This window comes from Pteropus alecto, unplaced genomic scaffold (assembly GCF_000325575.1).
Source record: "Pteropus alecto unplaced genomic scaffold, ASM32557v1 scaffold8, whole genome shotgun sequence".
NCBI classification, from domain to species: Eukaryota; Metazoa; Chordata; class Mammalia; order Chiroptera; family Pteropodidae; genus Pteropus; species Pteropus alecto.
The window spans coordinates 23,353,667-23,374,444 of record NW_006494609.1 but is presented as its reverse complement, the minus strand read 5'-3'; the positions used below and the strand labels follow the sequence as shown (position 1 = coordinate 23,374,444).

General features: G+C 53.6%; 1 protein-coding gene and 1 pseudogene across 1 annotated transcript in view; both read left to right on the top strand.

Moving 5' to 3' along the window:
• The window catches only part of CDC42BPB (CDC42 binding protein kinase beta), a 55,449-nt gene that overhangs the window by 11,075 nt on the left and 23,596 nt on the right, over positions 1–20,778 (top strand). The window contains exons 5-17 of the mRNA XM_015599679.1: positions 6,735–6,828; positions 7,670–7,870; positions 9,685–9,933; positions 11,325–11,404; positions 13,100–13,266; positions 13,349–13,468; positions 14,571–14,704; positions 15,526–15,768; positions 17,221–17,331; positions 18,328–18,572; positions 18,677–18,782; positions 19,139–19,263; positions 19,560–19,662. Coding sequence (XP_015455165.1) covers positions 6,735–6,828; positions 7,670–7,870; positions 9,685–9,933; positions 11,325–11,404; positions 13,100–13,266; positions 13,349–13,468; positions 14,571–14,704; positions 15,526–15,768; positions 17,221–17,331; positions 18,328–18,572; positions 18,677–18,782; positions 19,139–19,263; positions 19,560–19,662 — 1,978 coding nt within the window. The remainder of the gene's footprint in view (positions 1–6,734; positions 6,829–7,669; positions 7,871–9,684; positions 9,934–11,324; positions 11,405–13,099; positions 13,267–13,348; positions 13,469–14,570; positions 14,705–15,525; positions 15,769–17,220; positions 17,332–18,327; positions 18,573–18,676; positions 18,783–19,138; positions 19,264–19,559; positions 19,663–20,778) is intronic.
• On the top strand, positions 14,150–14,268 carry LOC112473861 (annotated as a pseudogene).

Genomic DNA, 20,778 nt, shown 5'->3' with positions numbered 1-20,778 from the left:
TACGGGTAGGAGTGAGAGGCAGGTCCCTCTCCCGCTCGCCCTGTCCCCTCCGCTGCGCCTGGCTCTTTGCTGGGCGGACAGTGGCCTTGACCTCGCCCGGCCTGCACATTCGCATCGATCTCCTTCTGCTCTTTAAGACAGCCATCAGCCCTACAGAGTTTTTTACTTATTTTACTTTTATTAAATTAATTTTACAGCAATGGCTTTAAAGCGTCAAACAGTTTTGCAGGCTTATGACAAAACATGAGTCTCCAGCCCCGCCCTGCAAGGTAATTTGCCACAGGTGACTTGTCAGCTGCTTTAGCTGTTTCTTCTGGTACTTACGCTCATGTTTCCACGTGCTGGCCTTCTGTCGCTTTTTCTTTTTTGTGGGGGAGAGAAGTTTACATCACATCTATTAAATTGGAGGTTTCGTTGTGACGTGAGTGCATCTCTGTCACCCCTCTCTCCCACGTTGTTCCATTTAGTAGAATAATAACTTTTGGTTAAATCGGTATTCGGTGTTTGTCGGTAATTGTCTGTGTAACTGTTTCAGTTGAGGCTTGTGCTATAAATAGTTATTCTTTCTATAGTTTCGCTTCCTCTGGGGCTAATAATCGCCCTGGCTTTCGTTAGCCTGCCTTTTTATGGAGCTGCCCCTCGTGACCCCTGCACTGTGGGCCAGCGCCAAAGCTCCAGCTCCGACTGCCCCTCAGGACCCTGGGCCACGTCGCCGCTCGGAGCAAGTCCCCCCGGCTCCCGCCCTTCTGCGTGGTGGTCCTCTGAACGTGCTGATGCCTCTCGTACCTCCCACTGCCCTGAGACCGGATCCTTTGTTTTCAGAGTCACGTGTCTTCCACTTTTTCGGTTTATCGTTTTGATTTGGTAGCCACTATCCCCCAGTAGTTTCTGGAAAAGGAAATGTGTAAGATAATTTTTTTGAGATTGGTGTCTTCGTTCTACCCACATACGTGACTGATAGATTACCCAGTGTGGGATTTTAGATTGGAAGTCACCTTCGATCCTCTTAGCACTGCAAAGCTGTCACTGCCCCTGTGTCCTGCACCTTCAGTGTTGGCTGTTGGGAGGTCTATGGCCATTATGAACCCTGGGGTGTGCCCTGTGGTCGGTTGCTGATCCTGCTCGGGACAGCCTCTGCCGCCTGCCCGGAGAGTCTCCTGAGCAGAGGCAACTCCCGCCCTGACGGTAGCCATGGCGCCCAGTGTTCAGGTACCAACCAGCTCTGGATGTTACCTGCTGCTCAGGGAGAAAACTGAGGAGGTACAACAGCTCGCCTCAGGCCACACGTCCCTCCTAGGTCACTGCGCCCCAGGTCCCAGAATGAGCCAAGAGAACTGCCCCCAAATAACGGTCGCTCCTTTTAGGGCGGTAAAGTTTGGGACAGTGGTTTTCTTTGCTTGTTCTTCATACAGTTACGTCGGCTTTTGTAACAGTTATCGTCGTGGTTTTTAACGTTGGGTTTTCTCCTCTGTCTTCTGGATAGGACTGTGCCCAATTCACACCAGCGATCAGTGTTCTGTATTTGTCACACATCTCCAGGGAAATTACTTTGACCACCTTTTTAATGGTTTAATCTTTTTCTATTTCCTCCTAATTAGAAAGCTTTCTCCTCATCTTAATTGGCTCTGTAGAAGCTTTGCTCTGTCATTTAACCTCCGGGCATAGTAGGAGACATTAAAGTATATAATTCAAAAACTTTTTTCCTTCAAAGTCAGCTCAGTGTTCAGACTAGGCTCGAACAACCCAGTTTAAAAGCAGAAAGGTTCTTTTTGCTAGTGACTTTATTAAGTCAGATTTTATAGGACGTCAGCCCTGCCCCAGCCTCAGACAGGTACCTGCGAGTGAGTTGAACTACACATTTCTGGGGCCAGAAGTACGTGAGTGTTGTCAGTGCAAGAAACACGTCACTGTGGCTTGAACAGCATGATTCAGACCACGGCTTCGGGCCCCTGTCCTGGGGTTGGACGTGGGTCGTGGCAGCTGTAGGCAGCGCCCACCACCCGTCTGCTGGGCTGTGCCAGGCAGATGACTGTGACCTGGCTTTGGCAGCTGGCCTGTGAGGAGCTCACTGAGTGTGGGGTACACTGGGGAGCTGGGACCACACGGGGCCTGAGAGGCCAGGCTGGGACACCAGCAAAGGCCGAGACGAGAGTGACAGACACAGGACTGCGGGCGGAGCACATCACACCCCCCAGGGAGAAGGGAGGATGCCATGCAGGAAATCGGAGCAGGTGCACCGTTAAGGGAGGCAGTAATCAGAGAACACAGGTCTCGGCATAGAAAACCTGGAACAAACAGAAAGCTGAGCAGGAGCGGTAGGAGGTGAAGGAGAGGTGACTGAGGGGACCAGGCAGGTGCTGGCTGGGCCGTCTGCGGTGGCGCTGGGCCCCACCCTGCGCCCGCTGCCGCCGAAGCCGTTTGCTGGGTTTGCAGCAGGAAATTCCACAAGGGGTGAGTGATGCCGACGTGCCGTTTGGAAGTGGGCAGCGATGGACAGCACAGTCCCCCATGCCCTGGTGTCGGGGGACAGGAGAAGGGCATCGGGCTGCGCTCCGCCCTCGGCTGTAGACTCGGCCCCATGCCTCTGTTTCTGAGCAGTCACAGCGGCCCGAGAGAAGAGGCGCCTCCACTGGAGTTTCTTCCCGGCTCTCCCGGAAATGCTGCTGCCACAGGGTTTGGAGGGAGAATGAACTGGGTTAGCTCCGAGCAGGGTGGTGGCCCACCAGGACCCCCAGGTCTTGGGTTGGGTGCTCTCTGGGTGGTATGGGGACCACCTGCCCGCCTGCCCGCCTCAGAAGCGCCGCTGGTCAAAGCTCCGGCCCTGTCCTTCCCCCAGGCCAGCAAGGGTGCGCTGCCCAGGGGCCTTTGTAACTCCTGCATACAGATAGCGTCCCCTTAAGAGACGCGTTGATTAGTTGTATTTTAAGTAGAACCACACTGCCTGAACAACCGCAGCGTCATTTAAAAAAAGTAGTTCATGGAAATGATAGCAATTGAACACTCTTGGAAAGCATGGGGGGGCTTCTGGAGCACCCCACCCTGCCGGCTTCTCAGCCAGGGAGCGGTTGTCCTGCCACACGGTGCTTTCCCCTTCGGTCTAAAAGCCATCTGGAAGGACTCGAAGGCCATGCGAGTGCCCGCTTCCTCTTCGCAGCTCCTCCCTAGACTTAGTGTCTGCCGGCGCCTGGGCCTGGGCCAGTCTTCACAGTGGTGGTCACAGATGACTGCCAGGCACAGGGCCTCACTTCAGAGCACCTCGCTCCTGTTACCAGCATGGCTACATGGGTCCTTCTGTCTCCCGTTTTGGCATCTGTCACTCTTTAATTTTTTCTTGTGCTCATCTTGTCTCATATTCGGCCAGTGGAAGCCCCATCTGTAACCTCCACCTGTGTGACACGCGCTCATTAGTGTTGGCTCATCTCCTGCCTCCTCTGCCCGCACTCATTTGTCTGAGGAGTTCCTTTAGTGGGCAGTGGTTTTAAAGACCAAGATCTGGGGGCTGGGTGTGTCTATTACTGCAGGGTGTCTGCCTCTAAGCCTCCTCGGTGGGTGGAGTTAGTAAAATAATGCACATACGCACACGTGTTTATATAAGCGCACCGATACCTGATTTGCAGATCATGAGTTAACTTCCGACTTTCTGCCATTCTGTATTTCTGTCTCTCTCCTATGGTGACACCGCTGGCTCCCAGCAACTCCAGCACACCGGCTTGTTCGCCCAGTCCTATCATATCTGAAATAGCTTCAGACTTGCTTTGCCCATGTGCTACCAAAAACAGATCTACCCGGAAGAGCTCAGGACTTGTCCGCAGTTCCCCCTTCCCACATCCAACCTGCACTCGTCAGGTTCTGTGTCCTAAGTTACTTTGATTTGGGCTTTTTCCCCAACCGTTAAGTCCCCTTTTCAGTGCTGTTATGTTATTCGTTGAATGTGCAGGCATTGGATTCATTGGCTCAGTCAGCTTCCATCCTAGGCTCCCCTCCCTGTCTTTGTTGATTTAATTTCATTTTTTAGTATGTAGAACATTAACGTGTTTCAGTAAAACCCAAACCGTACAAAGTTATTCTCAGAGAAATGTCCCTCCCTTTCTTATCCCACCCACCTCATTCCCCCATTTTCTATAAGTTCCTTGTCTTCTGCACATCGTGTGTGTGCGTGTGGACACGCGCGTGCAGAGAAGCAGAGATAAAGATAAATATATTCCCTTATTTCTGCTTCAGTTTAAGGCAGCATGCTAAATAAGCACTTTTGCGTTTTGGTTTTTTTCCTAGATATCCTAGAAGTCATTCCATATCAGTTCATGGAGAGCCATTCTTGTTGATGCTCGCGTAGGACTCGTTACACGTAGATACGGGCACCGTAGTTCACGCAGTGGACACTCAGGCAGTTTCTGCACTTAGAAACAATGCGGCAATGAATACCCTTGTGCACAAGCAGAGAAATGAAATACGTACTAGATACGTATTTGCATATTATTAAAAAGCATTCGCTTCGTTAGAAGTTGCCAGTTTTCCTCCTTGGCATATTTTTTGTACTCCCCGCAGCCATCTGTGCAGGTGTTGGTTCCCTTGCAGCCGTGCAACATAGCGTGCTTTTATTTTTAAACTTTCGAATCTTCGCCATCTGATGAACGAAAGGTGATGCACAGTTGTAATTTTCTTTTTTGACTTTCTCGTGAATTTGAACATCATTTTTATGTCTTTGCGTGTGTGCCTGTGTGAGTTATTTCGTGTCACTCGTCCATTTCTCTAGAGGATTTTTGTTTTCCTTCAACTTTAAAGAAATGTTTGTTTTTTATATGTAATATAGGTTGCGAATTTTTTAATTTTTGTGCATTAAATTTATTAACCTTTCCTTTTATTACATCTGGATTTTGAATCATTGTTAGAAATCCCTTTTTTAGCCCCAGAAAAGAAGAAAACTCTTGTTTTCTTCTAATAATTTTTTTTTCATTTGTATAGTTGCGTTTTTATATATGGATCCCTGATCCATTTGGAGTTTATATATATGAAGTACAAGGAGTGAATCTGATTTTCTTTCATTAAAAGGCTCTCCAGTTATCCCAACACTGGCTTCTCTGTGTCTCACCCCATTGATGAGCGATAGTAACACCTTTGTCATATACTCGACTTCTTCGTGTGGTAGGTCTTTTTCTGGACATTGTGTCTACTCCGTTGTGTCTCTGTCTGCCCGCGCTCCGAGACCGTAAGCTTTCGTCACGGAGGCTTCAAACCGTGGAGCCGGCTCCCCCGTCACACCCCTTCCTGTGTGTTCTGTCTGTTCTCACATGTCATTTGTCCTGTATGAACTTCCTATCAATTTGCCTCCAAAAAATAAGATCTTGAATTTTTTTTTTGATGCCTCCATCCCCCAGTCTGTAGATTCAGGCCTTCTTTTTTTTCCTGGAAAGTTCTCTTAGATTATAGTTTCAGACATTAGCTATGCTTATTTCTTCATGGGGCTCCAGTTATGTATATGTTGGGCCTGCTTTGCCTGTCTTCCATTTGGTCCTCAACTGCTTCTGACTCTTTTTCTTTCTTCGTCTCATTTTTATTCTTCTAGAGCTTTTTCTTCCTTTCTTCAATGCCCTTTATTAGACTTTTATTTGAATTTATTCTTCTTTGGGCATTTTATAATTTAGTCTTCGTTTCTTCTTTTCTTCCCAAAGTTAAATGAATTATTTTCATGTCTTCCTACTTTTGTCTAATTGTATTCTTAGTTTTCGTTTTTCTCACCGAGGGGTTGTTTTGTTTTTCACATTCCTGAGTGTGTGTTTAAGGGGACTTATTTCGGTTTGGGCACTGTGCTAGAGTTTTCTTTTTGGTTTGCGAGTCTTTTCGGGCGTAGAATTGTCATCTTTTGCTCACACTTTGTGAGGCTCTTCCCTGTTGTCTCCACTGCTGTCTGCCGTTTGTTTCCGCTGAGGTGCAGCGTCCGTGACGTGAGGCTTGCCCGGCCTCTTGTCCATTCTGCAGTGGACAGCAGGTGGATTCCGCTTTTTGGCCGTTAGGAGTCGTGCTGCTGGGGACATCCTTGTACCCTTGGTGGACATCCTCCTTTGCTATTAAAGTGTGTGTTCCCTTTCACACTGTCCAGTCGCGTCGGCTTATTCTGTCAGCAGGGGGGGCAGCCCCGCTCCCTGCCCGGCGTTCGCAGGCACACGGAACAGCGGGTAACACAGCGAGTTTAATGAGACCGACTCACGTTTCCTTCCTGTCTCGGCGTGTTGCTCTGTAACTGGGCAGATTACTCAATTCTTAGGCCTTTGTGCCTTTCTCTAACAGTTCTGGGGGTGCAGTGCGTGGTGGTTTGTTGGCCCGCAGTGGCCTTGCCCCAGAACGTCACCTGACCCTCATTCCCTGAGTCTCTGCCCAGGTGTCTCCTCAGTGGTCACGGCCACCTGACTCCCTCCACACGTCACACGCCATGCGTTTACGTTGCTTTCCGTCTCTTCCTAGCGCTCTGTGGTACCGAGACCACATGCACGTCGGGCATTCGTGTGTTCAGTGTGCAGCTTCCTGAGCGGGCCCGGGGTCAGCTGCGCCTGGCGTGTTAGTTAGAGATCCGTGTGCAGGACGGGCGGTGGTGATGACCGCTGCTGCCAAGCCCGACTACGCCAAGGCAGGGAGAGGCTGTTCTCGATCGTTGGACTGATCTACTCCTGCTTAAGGCCTTTGACCTATCTGCTGTGTTGCATGGAGATGGTTAACTTATGTATTTATTTTGCTGACAGAGACATTAAACCTGACAACGTCCTTCTGGACGTGAATGGTCACATCCGCCTGGCCGACTTTGGATCGTGCTTGAAGATGAACGATGATGGCACTGTAGGTATTTTCGAGTTTCCGTCTGGTTTGGGGTTTGGTGCAGAGACGTCACCCTGTTCGCATGGCGGGACAGAGCTCCCTGCCGCGTCATTCCGAGTCTGGGTGCGGCTTCGTCCCCTGTGGCCCTCCTCTCAGGCGTGACCCGGGCAGAGCCTGGCCCTTCCCCAGGCCGTCTGTGATTGTTGTCCCCACATCCTGCCTGCTCTCCGCACGCTCCAACCTCTCAGCTCACCTGGCCCCTGCTTTCTCCATGGTGGTTGCCGTCCTCGCTGACACTAGCTCCCTGCAGAGGCGGCCCTGCGTCCAGGCCGTTCCTGCGCACATCATAGCTCAGGGACTCTCCTTTCCCTGTCAGGGGCCTTGGCCTCCTGGCTCCTTGTCTGCGGAACGCCTGAGCACCTGGCCAGTGCCCGGGCAGCCTTAGTGCACCCCCCGGGGGCGTGTTAGAACTGCCGCGGCTTAGACGTTGCCTTACAGGAGCCCAGCGCAGGGGTCTCCATATGCCTCGAAGTCTGAGAAGGGCTGGCCTGGGCGCACCTGGTCTCCGGGCCATGCCTTGAGCGACAGAGCCTGTGGTGCCCCTTGAGGGCATGCGATGCCACTTGGGGCTGCAGTGGGCATTTGGGCGTTGAGAAAGTCTCACGTGTTCTGGAAACTCCCCAATCTAGGCAGCAAAGAACATTGGTTTGCATTGAATTTTGAATTGTTAAGTTTTTCGGTCACGATCATTCGCCAGTGGTATTGGTGATGAGTTCACGATCTGTCATCCCTTTTTGAGAACGTGGAAGTCCGATGTTAGAGCTGTCACAGGGTTTGCCTCCAACACGCCCTCTCCCCGCAGGTGCAGTCCTCTGTGGCCGTGGGCACACCCGACTACATCTCGCCGGAGATCCTGCAGGCGATGGAGGACGGCATGGGCAAGTACGGCCCCGAGTGCGACTGGTGGTCCCTGGGCGTCTGCATGTACGAAATGCTTTACGGAGAGACGCCGTTCTACGCGGAGTCACTCGTGGAAACCTACGGCAAGATCATGAACCACGAAGTAAGATGACGCGTTGTCACATCCCGCCGGGTTCTAGCTCCGAGGCCCAGAGCAGCCTAGCAGGAGGGAGCGCAGGCAGGAAGCTGTTAGAGCCAGCCCTTCGGGAGGAGGATGTGGGGCGGGAGCTGGCCGCTGGCGGCCACATGGGAACTGAGAGATTCGGGAGAGGTCGAGGAGGTGGCCTCGGCCCGGGTTGCGGGCATGGCGGGTATGGCGGGTGTGGCCGTCGGGGCTTCGAGCATGGTCCCGTTTTCTGGTGGAGAGTGGCGGCATTCACTGAGTCATGCCTGCGGGAGACTCGGGCTCCGGCAGAAAGACGCGGACATCCGTGGTGGCCGTGCGGCGAGTGCGTTGCCGTGGGGCGGCCGGCGGGGAGCACCAGTTGGGCAGTGCGACCTGTGGGTCTGGATTCATCAGTCAGATGCCAACCCACTTAATTCTCAGTGTTTCCCCAGAAATCGGTCGTCCCAGACGGATCACACGTCTCAGCGTGGGGGCGTCCTTAACCCTTTCCCAATCCCATTTCCTTTCCCCTTAATGTCCGCGTTCCCTTTCCGAGCTCTTCCTTCTCTGTGTCGGCGTCGCCTGCCTCCATCTTTCCTCCCATCTTTCCTCCCATCTTTCCTCCTCTTTGGTTTTTTATCATTTCCTCTTCCATCTAATATTTTCGTCATTTTTTCCCTTTATGCTCCTCACTCGAACATTTCTTTCTAACGCCAGTTTCCGCCCCGCCCATGCGCTGCGGCGTCCTTGCCCTCGTGCTGTCTGTCACTGCACGCGCCCGAAGCGGCCCCGGTCAAGGCCGCTGCGTGCTCCAGCCCTGCTCGTGGGCGGAGCAGCTCACGCCCACGTGGTAAACGGTCTTGCACTTTCTCAAGCTCGCAGCAAGTTCTCCTTTTAAGAAACGCTTTTCCTAAAGTAGAAATAAACTTTTTCATTTATAAACTAACATATGCCCACTATAAAAATTCGAGACAATGCCAAGTACACACAGTAGATGGTGAAAATCACTCCATCCGCTGTTCAGTGGAAGATGCAGTTAGGGCAGCCAGCGGGGCTTGGTCAGCTCTGGACACTGCCTCCTGGGACCCTGGTCCCACGCTCTTCGTGCCTTCGTTTCTTTAATCTTTACAGCAGCCCAGGAAGTGGTGCTTTTGTTGTCCCTTTTTATAGCTCACAAAGCTGAGGCCACGGCACTTAGCGGGCTCAGCACTTAGACCCACTCTGCCTTGCGGCCGTGAGTAGGGACACGCGTGTGGTAAATAGATGCAATTACCTCGCGTCCAGCTGGGTTTTTGTCAGTATATTTCTGTCGTCTTTCTGGTCAGCCTGCAGGGACGAACCTTTCTTTGTGCACCATGGCTTGTTTATAACAGGTCACTATTTGAAGGGTAGTTTTCTTGGTCAGAGTATAACGCTGTTGCGAGCATGTTACATCTTTGCAACTATTTCTCTAGAATAAATTTCTAAAAGTGGAATTGCCACAGATGTCGGCACAATGCATTCCGAAAGGCCGTGCCAGTTTCTGTCCCCACCCACTGCGTGCTGTCAGCATTCTTTGCCACTTCGATAGGTGAACATTTATCATTAATTTATAGGCCGTGTGGTAACAAGTCTGTCACGAATAAAGCCATAAAGCCAGCAAGACTAACGGCTTTCCCGCTTGCCTTCCTGGAGCTCGGTTTCATTAGCATCGATTTTCATTTAGTTGCCGCGAAGTAAAAAGCGCCGCTCTGGCCGCTTCCGCGCTGTGCTGTGATGCCCGTGCACCTTACAGTCCTCTGAGTACGTTTTCCTCGCACGCCCGCCCCCAGGAGCGGTTCCAGTTCCCGTCCCACATCACGGACGTCTCCGAGGAGGCGAAAGACCTCATTCAGAGGCTGATCTGCAGCCGCGAGCGCCGGCTCGGGCAGAACGGCATCGAGGACTTCAAAAAGCACGCGTTCTTTGAAGGGCTGAACTGGGAGAACATACGGACCCTGGAAGCCCCGTACGTCCCCGACGTGAGCAGTCCTTCCGACACATCCAACTTCGACGTGGATGACGACGTGCTGAGAAACGTCGTAAGTGTTGTGTCACGGGGGGTCCGCGTATTCGTCGCGTTACGTCGAAGGGGTTGCTTATCAAGATAACGTGTCTGAAAACTGTGCCGAGTTTTGAAAAATGAGGCAGATGTCCCAAGAAAATGTATCTCTTATTCCGGCCTTCAGCTTGGCCACGGATGTCCGTTTTTTAAAACGACAGCTTTCTTATTCAGTAAGTTAAAGTGAGTTAAGTAGATGTTTTGTCTTGGAATTCGTCAGAGATACCGAGCTTTCATTGTCATGGCACTTTGGACCTTTTCGAAGCGTGTCATCCGCGTCATGTCGGAGCGTCACCTCAGGCCGGCCGGTCACCACTTCCGGCTTAGAGGTCGGGGACTCCAGCGGGGAGTGCGGCCTGCAGCCCCATGGGCGGCGGGCAGGCCTCTCAGTCCCGGTCCCTCTTGGTGTGCCCCACACGGGGCAGCACGTCGACACTTCCTCCACCCGTTTGCGGCGTCTGCACACACGTGTCCTCGTGCTGCAGCTCAGGGGTGACGACAATAGGCAGAGACCGAGTCTTTTCGCCGACTTTTAAGTTTGTGGACTTTCCAAGTTGGCTCCTGGCTCCGGGACCCGTCTGGTGTCTTACCTGGTCTGACAGGCCCCTGAATTTTGCTCATACGTTGTCACATGACTTCGGTCTCCTCAAACCCAAACTTTTTAGTCCATACATGTGTCTTGGTTTGGGGACAGAGTAATAGGTTTAAACAAGGAAAAGGAAAAATCTTGATTATGCATAATTTGGAGAATTTCTCTAACTAAAGTTAGAGCGGAACTGTAGGCCAGGTGAGACCGCTGAGGAAGGTTCTGTTGAAAGGGTTTTTCCTGGGCGCCAGGGGAACCGTTCCCACACCGAAACGACTCAGGTAAATTGTAACTTTGGTTTTCTTTTAAATAAAGAAGGATCCTCTAAAGTAGTCTCCTTTTGGGATCCAAACCTCATCTCTGCCTCTGGCCTCGGTTTCAGGCCAAGACCCCGAGAGCCCCCAGCCTCTGCCCCACGTCCCCCGGGGCGGCCCCGCACCCCCACTGCTGGTGTCTGCTCAGGACCATGCTGAGCACCGGTGCCGTGGCTTAGAAAAGGTTCGAAACTCTCTAGCCTGATCCAAGTTCATCCTGTGCCATCATCATCATCGAAAGCAGAGCTTACCCTCTTAACCGCATTGTACGTGAGGTGGAGCCAGGAGCGAGAGAGAAGCCTGCCAAGACCGAGCTCCCATGCCGGTGACTCCGCGGAGTCAGCGTTCTAGAAGGCCCCGCGGTCCTTGCCGCGCGCACTCTTGATTTCAGTGTTTGGTGACGTCCTTCCCTCCTTCCTCCCCGTCTGTTTGAACGTGGACCTCACCTGCGCTGTGTGTGTTCTCGTGCAGGACATGCTGCCTCCTGGCTCCCACTCGGGCTTCTCCGGGCTGCATCTGCCCTTCATCGGCTTTACGTTCACAACGGAAAGGTACATCGGGTTTGTCGTCGCAGGCAGAGCCTTCCCCGGGGGGCCCTGCCCGGGGGACGTGTGGTGGGCTTGTCCTTTAGAAGTGCACCCCCAGTCACTGACTTCTGGGAAGGGCCTGACGGCAAATGATTGAGGCTTTGTTGTCTTTGCGGTATGTTCTTTGACATCATTTTTAACAACCTTAAAAATGCGAAAACCATTCTTAGCTCATGGGAGGTACAGAGACAGACAGGAGGGGTGGCCCCAGGCCGCGTTCGCTGGCCCTGACCTGGAGGCTAGCAGCAGTTGCCTCACGTCAGTGACCACAGCCACTGCGCTTAGCTGAGAGCTATCTTTCTTTAGGGCACTTTGTCACTTTTCAGGGCTTTTAGTCACAGCTCTAGTTCCCATCGGCGGGGCTGGAGCACAGCTCCTGCCTGGCGCGAGGGGAACTCTGCAGAGCCCAGAGTGAGCCCTGCGTGTGACAGCCCTGTGAGCCGGCGCCGCCCGAGTGGGTACCTGTCAGCCGGTGTTGCGGGCTTCTGCCGCCTGAGGTGCTCACTTTTAAAAGGCAGCTGTTGCCAGAGGAGAGCGGTCAGGGCGGAAGGCGGGTAAAGTCGCCCATGAAACTGCCACAGTGTCTGCGGGAAGGTCACGGAATTTGATTCACAGCATCTTCCAGCCCTGGTGCCTGAACCGATGTAAGCTCCTCAGGAGAGGGTTGCTTCTGCACTTGAGCTTGTAGAAAGTCTTGGTGTGAGGTCCCAGAGTAAAAGTGACGGCTGATGCCTTCTAGCCCAGGAATGCGGTCCAGGAGGTGATGGATGTACCAATTTATTCTCCGTGGTGTGGAGGCTCTTGACCTTTCTGGTGCATTCCAGCTCATGAGGTGCTTGTCAGGCCTGCAGGTCCCAGGCTCGGAGGCTCGTTTGGCAGGTCGGGCCAAGGGACCTCCTGGAACAGGGCCCCTCAGAGCCAGCACGTCACCTTAAAATAGCGTGTGAAACAGTCCGAGAACGCAGCTCTGCAGAGAGCGCCATCTCTGGCTCTGGCGTGTGCGGGCAGCGCCGGCCCACACCCAGGCGTGGTGTCGAGGTGGCTGGTGGTTGGTGAGTAGCTCGGCTATGCCGGCCAGAGCTCTGGGATCGAAGGAGCCCCACCGGGCGCTTAGTCTGTAGGCAGCGACGAGCCCAGAGGGCTGCAGGGACTGTCCCTAATTAGTGGCAGAAGCAGGAAGCCTTTGAAGGCTCTCGCTGCTCTGGCCGCACCGCCATCCCCAACACCGTGCAGTGAAGCCTCCGCGTGCAGCCAGCAGGGCCAGGCCGGCCAGCTCCCCACACAGGGACCACGTCTTCCTGCGCGTGTTGTCAGGTGAAAGTGCTGGTTTAGAAGTCGCAGGTCCCTTTCCTTGCAGGGGGGCACTTTCTTTGCCTCGCAGCTCCGAGGGCGTGCCCTTCTCCGTGCCCTTCTCCGTGCCCTTCTCCGTGCCCTTCTCCGTGCCCTTCTCCGTGCCCTTCTCCGTGCCCACCGTCATCCAGTCACTGCGTTAAGGGAGACCCTGGTCTAATTTTGGCTCCGTAGACAGTAAAGTTTTTCCATGCGTATTTTTGTTTGCCAGTTTAAAAAGACGTATCTTTTATTCCAGGACGTTTTTAAATGCTCGCGAAATCAGCGTGAGTGCTCAGTGGATCAGAAACCCTGTCGCTTGCTTTGCAGCTGTTTTTCTGACCGAGGCTCTCTGAAGAGCGCCTTGCAGTCCAGCACGCTGGCCAAGGACGAGGCGGTGCAGCGGGATTTAGAGAACAGCCTGCAGGTCGAAGCGTACGAGCGAAGGATACGCAGGCTAGAGCAGGAGAAGCTGGAGCTGGGCAGGAAGCTGCAAGGTGAGGAGCAGATTCGGCTGCCGCAGCCTCGGCCTGCCGGCCGCAGGGGGCCTGCGCTCACGCCGCGTCTCCTACCCCCTAGAGTCCACCCAGACCGTCCAGTCCCTCCACGGGTCAGCGCGGGCCCTGGGCACTTCAGCCCGAGATAAAGAAATCAAAAGGTTGAATGAAGAAATCGAACGCTTGAAGAATAAAGTAGCAGGTATGTGTTGAAGCCTAGCTGCCCAGTCTCTATTCTCAGAGGGCGTTAATCCCTGCAAAGAAAACTTGAGAGTCTTGTAAGGTGGAAGCAGGAGAAAAGCTTACGCATCAGCAGAGTTGAGGTATTTTTTTGTCGGTTTATTTGAAATTGTTTTCCCAACTCGCTTAGCTCTAGTATAATTTTATAGTTGCAGCTAGAATCGAGTCCTCGCGCATGATCCGTAAACTCTCGGAGTATCTCGTGTTTCTCTGTTTTCAGTCTCTTGTTTTAGCTGAGACAGAATTGCTGTCCTCACTTCTTTCCGAAGCTCTTGTCAGTTTCTGCGCCTGCTTTTCAGTATTCTAGGTGCCAGGTCTGTTGTCACCATCTATCTTTTGTGGCTCCTCGGTTATCAAAGTTTCCTGAAGACTCAGCTCGCTTCCGAGTGCTACCCCTTAACCTGACACTTGGGGGGTGCTGCACTTGACTCTCATCTCCACATCAAACCTGAGTCAGTCACCTGCTCTCTGTTTCTTCCCCGGAACCCCATCCTGATCCAGAAAAAGCCTTCAGTGAAGTCCATTTTTCACTAAAACCTGTTGTGCCCTCCGGTCACGCTGTGCTAGCTTACACAGGTTAGCAGGGACGTGCGCACCACCCTGTGGCTCACAGGCCCTGCAAGAGAGCTGTTAAAAGGAGGGTCACTACGGCCACGCCACCCTGAATGTGCCTGACCTCATCAGATCTTGGAAGCTAAGCAGGGTTGAGCCTGGTTAGTACTTGGATGGGAGACCAGCTAGGAAGACTGGGTGCTGCAGGCGTAAAAAAGTAAATAAAAAATAATAAGAAGAAGGTCAGAGAAAGGTTAGTACTTGGATGGGAGACCAGCTAGGAAGACCCGGTGCTGCAGACGTAAAAAAATAAATAAAAAATAAGAAGAAGGTCAGAGAACAGTCTAGTGAGTCTGTTCACTGCGCAGGTGGCCGTGCACGTGACACTGTGAGTGTGTAAGTCTGAAAGGGCCTCCAAGTGGAAGAGTGTCAGGAATTAACGATTCGCTATCGGTAAGTCAGGTAACAGTTTCACACATAAGGGACCGTGATTTATTTTCTCCTTTGCTCAGATTCAAATAGGCTTGAGCGACAACTGGAGGACACAGTGACGCTTCGCCAGGAGCACGAGGATTCCGCGCAGCGGCTGAAGGGCCTGGAGAAGCAGTGCCGCGTGCTGCGGCAGGAAAAGGAGGACCTGCACAAGGTGCGCGGCCAGCCCTGCGGGACGGGCCCCACACGGCTGTGCGGAGTCGTCGCGGCCAAAATCAGGCGGGGTTTACAGACCTCCCCCAGGACCCTCGGCTCTGGCTGGCACGCATTTCACAATGGTGACCTTTGTCCCCAACGCCACCTGCCCAGTACGCAGTGTCCCCCCAGTGCAGAAGTAGAGACGTGCAGCTCAGGCCATCAGGGTTCCCCGCGTCTCGGTCCACGATGACTCGCCCAGCTGGCTTTAGGCCACCGGCCCCCTTCTTCCAGAAGGGACCTGTTGGTAACGACAGGGCACTGCAGAAGATCGTCGCGGGACCAGGTGCAGGGAGCGGAAGTGGTCAGTGCAGCCAAAGGGACAGCCAGCATCCAAACCTCAGACGTGTGACGGGCTGGCTGTTTGGCAGTTGTCTTTATACAGTTCTTTACTTCGATCGGAATCTTAAGCGTCTCTGTATAGTGTGTCCTGTTCTGATTCTGCTGGGTTTAAGCAACTGGGCGGGCAGCCGGGTTCATGCTTTGTCTACCCGTGTGACAGTGTGGATGGCACAGGGCGAGGTGAGCCAGCCCGGCGGCTGTGAGCAAGGCTGCGAAGTGCTGCCCCGCGTGCCGCAGTGGGTTCGGCGCTCAGCACCGCGCGCAGGCGGCTCCCAGGCCGCGCGTCGTTCCTGGGAGGCAGGCCCGTGGGCCTGTGGCCGGAGTCTGTGATCAGCACCGCTGTCACGTGTAACTGCTCGGCACCGTGGGAGACGGGGCCCCCGGCCTTCCAGACCTTTGTCAATCGAACGTGAACCCTCTGTGATTCTTTCTGTCCAGCAACTGGCCGAGGCTTCGGAGCGCTTGAAGTCCCAGGCCAGGGAGCTCAGGGATGCGCAGCAGCAGCGGAAGCTCGCCCTGCAGGAGTTCTCGGAGCTCAACGAGCGCATGGCGGAGCTGCGGGCCCAGAAGCAGAAGGTGTCCCGGCAGCTGCGAGACAAGGAGGAGGAGGTGGAGGTCGCCATGCAGAAAGTCGACGCCATGCGGCAGGACGTCCGCAGGTCTGAGAAGCTCAGGAAAGAGGTAGCTTTTGGGGGTTCCCGGGGTGGCACTGTTGGGACTTTTGTGTGACTTTAATGTCTTTGAAAACGTGGTTGCAGCACGTCCGCTGCTTTAAAACAGATCTTCAATTTCATGTGAAGCCGAATGTCGATGTGCCAAGCATTTACTTTGTAGCTTTCAGCCCTTGACATCCATTTGTGAAATTATTACAGATTTGGTCAATACTAATTTTCAAAAATTCCCTTTTGAAGTAAACGGAGGATCTTCATGCCCAGCAAAGGCAGCGTCAGCGCCCCAGTGGGCTGCAGCCACCACGCGAGTCTGAGCCCCTGACCCATGCGGGGCAGGGTGGGCGGGGGCCGGAGGGCCACCCCCGGACCCGCGGGCTACGCACCGAGAAAGTGCCGAGGCCCTGAGAGCCTTTGTCTGCGTAGTTTTTAGCTCTCAATATTTACCACGTTAGAAATTACAACAGGCTGTTTCTCGTGTGACCATAAATCCATTTCGTGTTTATGTTAATAACATTTTTAATGAAAAGTAGCCATCTTCCCCAAAATCATGGTGAGAAGAGTGGCAGTTTCCGCGTTTTTGTACTTTACTCGCTGGCTCGGTAGAAGATGCCACGGCCGTCGTGTCTGCGTCTGCGTGCAGTCCATTCTGATGCGCTGCTGGGGGTAGCGTCTGTGAGGGGGACCCGGCTCCTTCAGATGGGGAACGAGGAAAAGAGGGCTCCGCGGGCCCCGGAACGGGTCTCGGGACGCACTCTGAGAACCGCTGCCCTGACGGTCCCCGTGTCCGGGGAGTGACCGCTGACGTATTTTAAGCAGCCCTTAGTGTAAAATTCTGCTGAACTGACATGTGAGCTCCGTGGGTCGAAAGGCCTGCGGTACGCGCGCCCTCGTTGCCGTCATGGTCGGCTCTGTCGTCTGGCCTCGGAGAGCCTGTCTGTGTTCTTAGCTCATTTTGCAGCCCAGATGCGTTGGTCACGGTAGCCAGCTGTAAGTCAGTGGCTGAAACCCCTGATTAAGCGTTGCTGTCCCCGTTCTGGATGGCGTGCCACGCTGTCCAGGGTCTGCCCTGGAACAGCTCGGGAGCGGGCGTGTGGGTGGTCCAGGCGGGTGCTGGGTGCAGGGCTGAGACACCACTCCTTCTACGTTTGTGGGTGTTTGAAATTTTCCACGCAAAAATGAATCTGTGTCCTACAGATAGCAGAGTACTTGTTTTTGCAGACCAGTACCCTTTCTTGAAATTTAACGTCAAATTGATGCTTTCAGTTGGAGTTAAACTTGCTTTTTTACTAAGCAGACCTTCTAGTCAAGCCCTAAGGTGTGTGCTCAGCCCTTAACTCGTGACAGAGTCTGAGGAGCTGGCGAGTCGCAGAGGCTGTCGCGGTTCCGTCCGCGCCGGCGGCCTCCGGGCGGACGTGCGGCGGGCGTGCTTCGCGCTGTTGAGCGGCGCCCTCTCCTCTTGCAGCTGGGCGCTCAGCTCGAGGACGCCGTGGCCGAGGCCTCCAAGGAGCGCAAGCTCCGTGAGCACAGCGAGAGCTTCTCCAAGCAAATAGGAAGTGAGCTCGAGGCCCTCAAGGTAGCCCCCCTTCTGCCCTCGCAGCCCACGGCCGCGGCGGGACTCGCCTCGAGCAGCGTGCTTGTCAGGCGGATGTCACCGGGCAGCACCAACCAGATGTGGGGATGGACGGGTGGCGGGACAGGAACGTGCCTTTGTGATTGCTTTCACTTTTAAAAACCAAGCCCATTCATTTCTCTCTCAGTTCATAGTAAGCCCTAGTAAATAACAAATAACACCTGATGCCTCTCTGTACCCCGGGTTTCTAAACTCAGCAGAGGCCATTTCTGGAAAGGTTCCTTAAAGGTCACGTCTTGATGCTGATGTGGAAGGGACAGGCTGGTCATCTGAAGTCCGGGCAGTGGGGGAACGAGCACGGGCGGGAGGCGGTGGGCCTCCTGGTCAGCCTGCTGCGGCCTCAGGCACCCCTCCTGTGGGCCACGCTCTTGAAGGGGAGGCGCTGAGTCTTCCCTCTCCCTCTCGCACTGCGCACCTGGCCCATCAGTGAATCGTCACCTCTCCCCAAGCAGACATCCCCAAGGCTATGTTCCTCTCCATCATCTTCGCTGCCACTTGGTCTGGCCAGGAGTGTCGCACTCCCCACCCCCACCCCCAAATTCTTTATCACATTACCTTGTGTTATTGCCTTGTCACTTATGTGCTGGTTTGTTGCCAGTCTTTCTCCCTCTGTCCCAGGAGGGCAGAGACCTCACTAACCCTGTCACCAGAGGGAGGCCTGACATGCAGTCAGCCCTCAGGGGGACACTTGCGTGAGTGAGAGCAGAGCAAGGAGACGCTCTGGGCACATCCCTCCTTCAAGGCCGATGCCCTCGCCCCCCGAAGTCTGCTTGCAGGTGTCAGAAGGACCACGTGACTAGCTCTGTCACGTGGCACAGTGTTTGTCGGGAGGGCAGAGGAAGCAGTGTATGGGTGCCTGCGTGCGGTAGGGGCGGCGCGCGCCGGGACCCTTGAGGGAGGGCACAGAGCTCTGTGGTTAATTTTAACGTTTGTCATCAGACAAAGCAAGGAGTCCGGGGACCAGCTGCCACCTTAGAACATCAGCAGGAGATTTCTAAAATAAAGTCCGAGCTTGAGAAGAAAATCTTGTTTTATGAAGAGGAGTTGGTCAGACGTGAAGCCTCCCACGTGCTGGAAGTAAAAAACGTGAAAAAGGAGGTGCACGACTCCGAAAGCCACCAGCTGGCCCTGCAGAAGGAGATCCTAATGCTGAAAGACAAACTGGAGAAGTCGAAGCGAGAACGGTGAGTCTCACGGCCCCGCGGTGCCGAGGGCGGGCGGCCGGGCCACGGGTGGGAGGGGCGCTGGCAGCGCGGGAGCCGCTGGACCGTCCCCCCTCTCCCCTCAGGCACAGTGAGATGGAGGAGGCCGTCGGCACGGTGAAGGACAAATACGAACGAGAACGAGCTCTGCTGTTTGAGGAAAACAAGAAGTTAACCGCCGAAAACGAGAGGGTAACTTACAGACCCGGGCCGCCGCGTCGGGGGCTGTGGCGTCTCCATTCTCGAGCGCTGGAAGTTTGCTGTTGTCAATGTTTCTGTTTTGAAATGAATTAACACGTTTGATCTTTTAAATGGGATGTTTTCATTTGATTAAACACTGCTAATTACCTGAAATCACTAACTCCACTTTTCTGTTCAGATCTGTATTGAAACGTGACTTGGGTTAGATACAGTCTGTCCTGAACTTAGTCTAAAAATATTTCATAATGATTAAAGAAAATCCAAAACTTTCAAAAGAACGTGTAGTTTCAACCATGGTAACGAGAATGCCAAATAACACGCCGTGTGGCACAACCGTTCACTTCCAGCTCTGCTCCTTTGTGGATAAGCTCACGGCTCAGAACAGACAGCTGGAGGATGAGCTGCAGGACCTGGCGGCCAAGAAGGAGTCGGCGGCCCACTGGGAAGCCCAGGTCGCGGAGATCATCCAGTGGTACGTGCGCGGCTAGCCCGGGCTTCCTCGGGAGTGTGGCACAGGTCTCACCTCCATGCCCCCAAGTCGCTTTCTGGGGGCGGCAGTCCTGTCCGGTGGTTATCGCACTGGACTGGAGATGGAGCAGCAGCCCTGCCAGTCACCGAAGGTGTGGGTCAGGCGTGCACAGCCCTGCACGCTCAGGGACACTTGTCACGGGTGTGTCTGATCGGACGCTGGGCCACTGTGCTCTGAGGGAGGTGGGAGGTATTCATCCGCTCTGGCTCCTGGTGCTCACGGCCCGTGGTACCCCGCAGGGTCAGCGATGAGAAAGACGCCCGGGGCTACCTTCAGGCCCTCGCCTCCAAGATGACGGAAGAGCTCGAGGCCCTGCGGAGTTCCAGCCCGGGGCCCAGGCTGGTAGGTCTTGTCCGGCGGTCTTGTCTCTGGGGTTCTCAGTGCCTTCGCTTCCATGTGAGGGGGGTGGTGGCGTGCCACGCAGGCAGTCCCGGTGGGGAAGTCACCGGCTTGAGGAGTGCCCTCATTCTGTCAGCGCCAGGTGACGAGACTTTGGGAGCCATTCATTCACTTAGTGAGCGAGTGCCTGGTCCTGGGCTCGGGGGCATCTTGTGTCAGCAGGACACGTTCTGCCCACGGGAGCTGTCTGGTCCGTGTGGCCCTCCAGCCAGCCCGCCCGGTCTGTATGTTTTGAGCGCCCGGAGTGCGGCGAGCTCGGGGCTGAATCATCTCAGGGGAACATCATCTCAGCCCAGTTCCTGGGTGGCAGCCACACGTGTCCCTCCTTCTCGAGTCTGCTTTCTTGGTCTAATTTACTTTCTTAAAAATATGTGAGTTATTTTGTGACTGACTTATAGAAGAAAGAATAAAGACACAGTGAAACAAGTTTATTAGAATCTTAGCTAGAACTTTGACTTAGTAAACCCCAATTTTTATCTCGCTTTTCTGGTTTGAATATATTTACCCAGAAGGCACAGCACCTTCGAAGGTAGGTTAACCGCTCATCCCATCGCAGAGAACCCAGAACTCATCTGTCTCACGAATCCCGAATCTCGTGGCAGCGATGCCGGCGTCACGTGAACATCGCGTGGGTCCCAGCTTGTCGTTACCACCCCTTCCCCACGCTCGCATCACCAAACAGCACTTTTGAAAACAGTGACAGCTCATAATTTTATTAAAAAAAGAATGTGGTCATGTTTGTCCATAATTGGAAAACATTTTCATTTTCAGATTTAGAAACATCAGTTAGAATGATTAATAAATTTCTTTCATTTCAACTTTTTTTTCCCAATCATGTTTACACACGCACTGGCACTTATGAGCTGCAGTAAATAAATTTTGTACACAAACCTCACAGATGAAAGAACAGTGTCAGGAGTCATTCTAGCAAAATGGGATTTTCCAAATTCTTACTGCAAAATACGGCGTGAATAGTTCTTATTGGATGAGGTTATATTTCCTTTTTCTCCGTAGAAGTGTATTTTTTCCTTATCGATTCTTGAGAAAGGTCATCGAGGA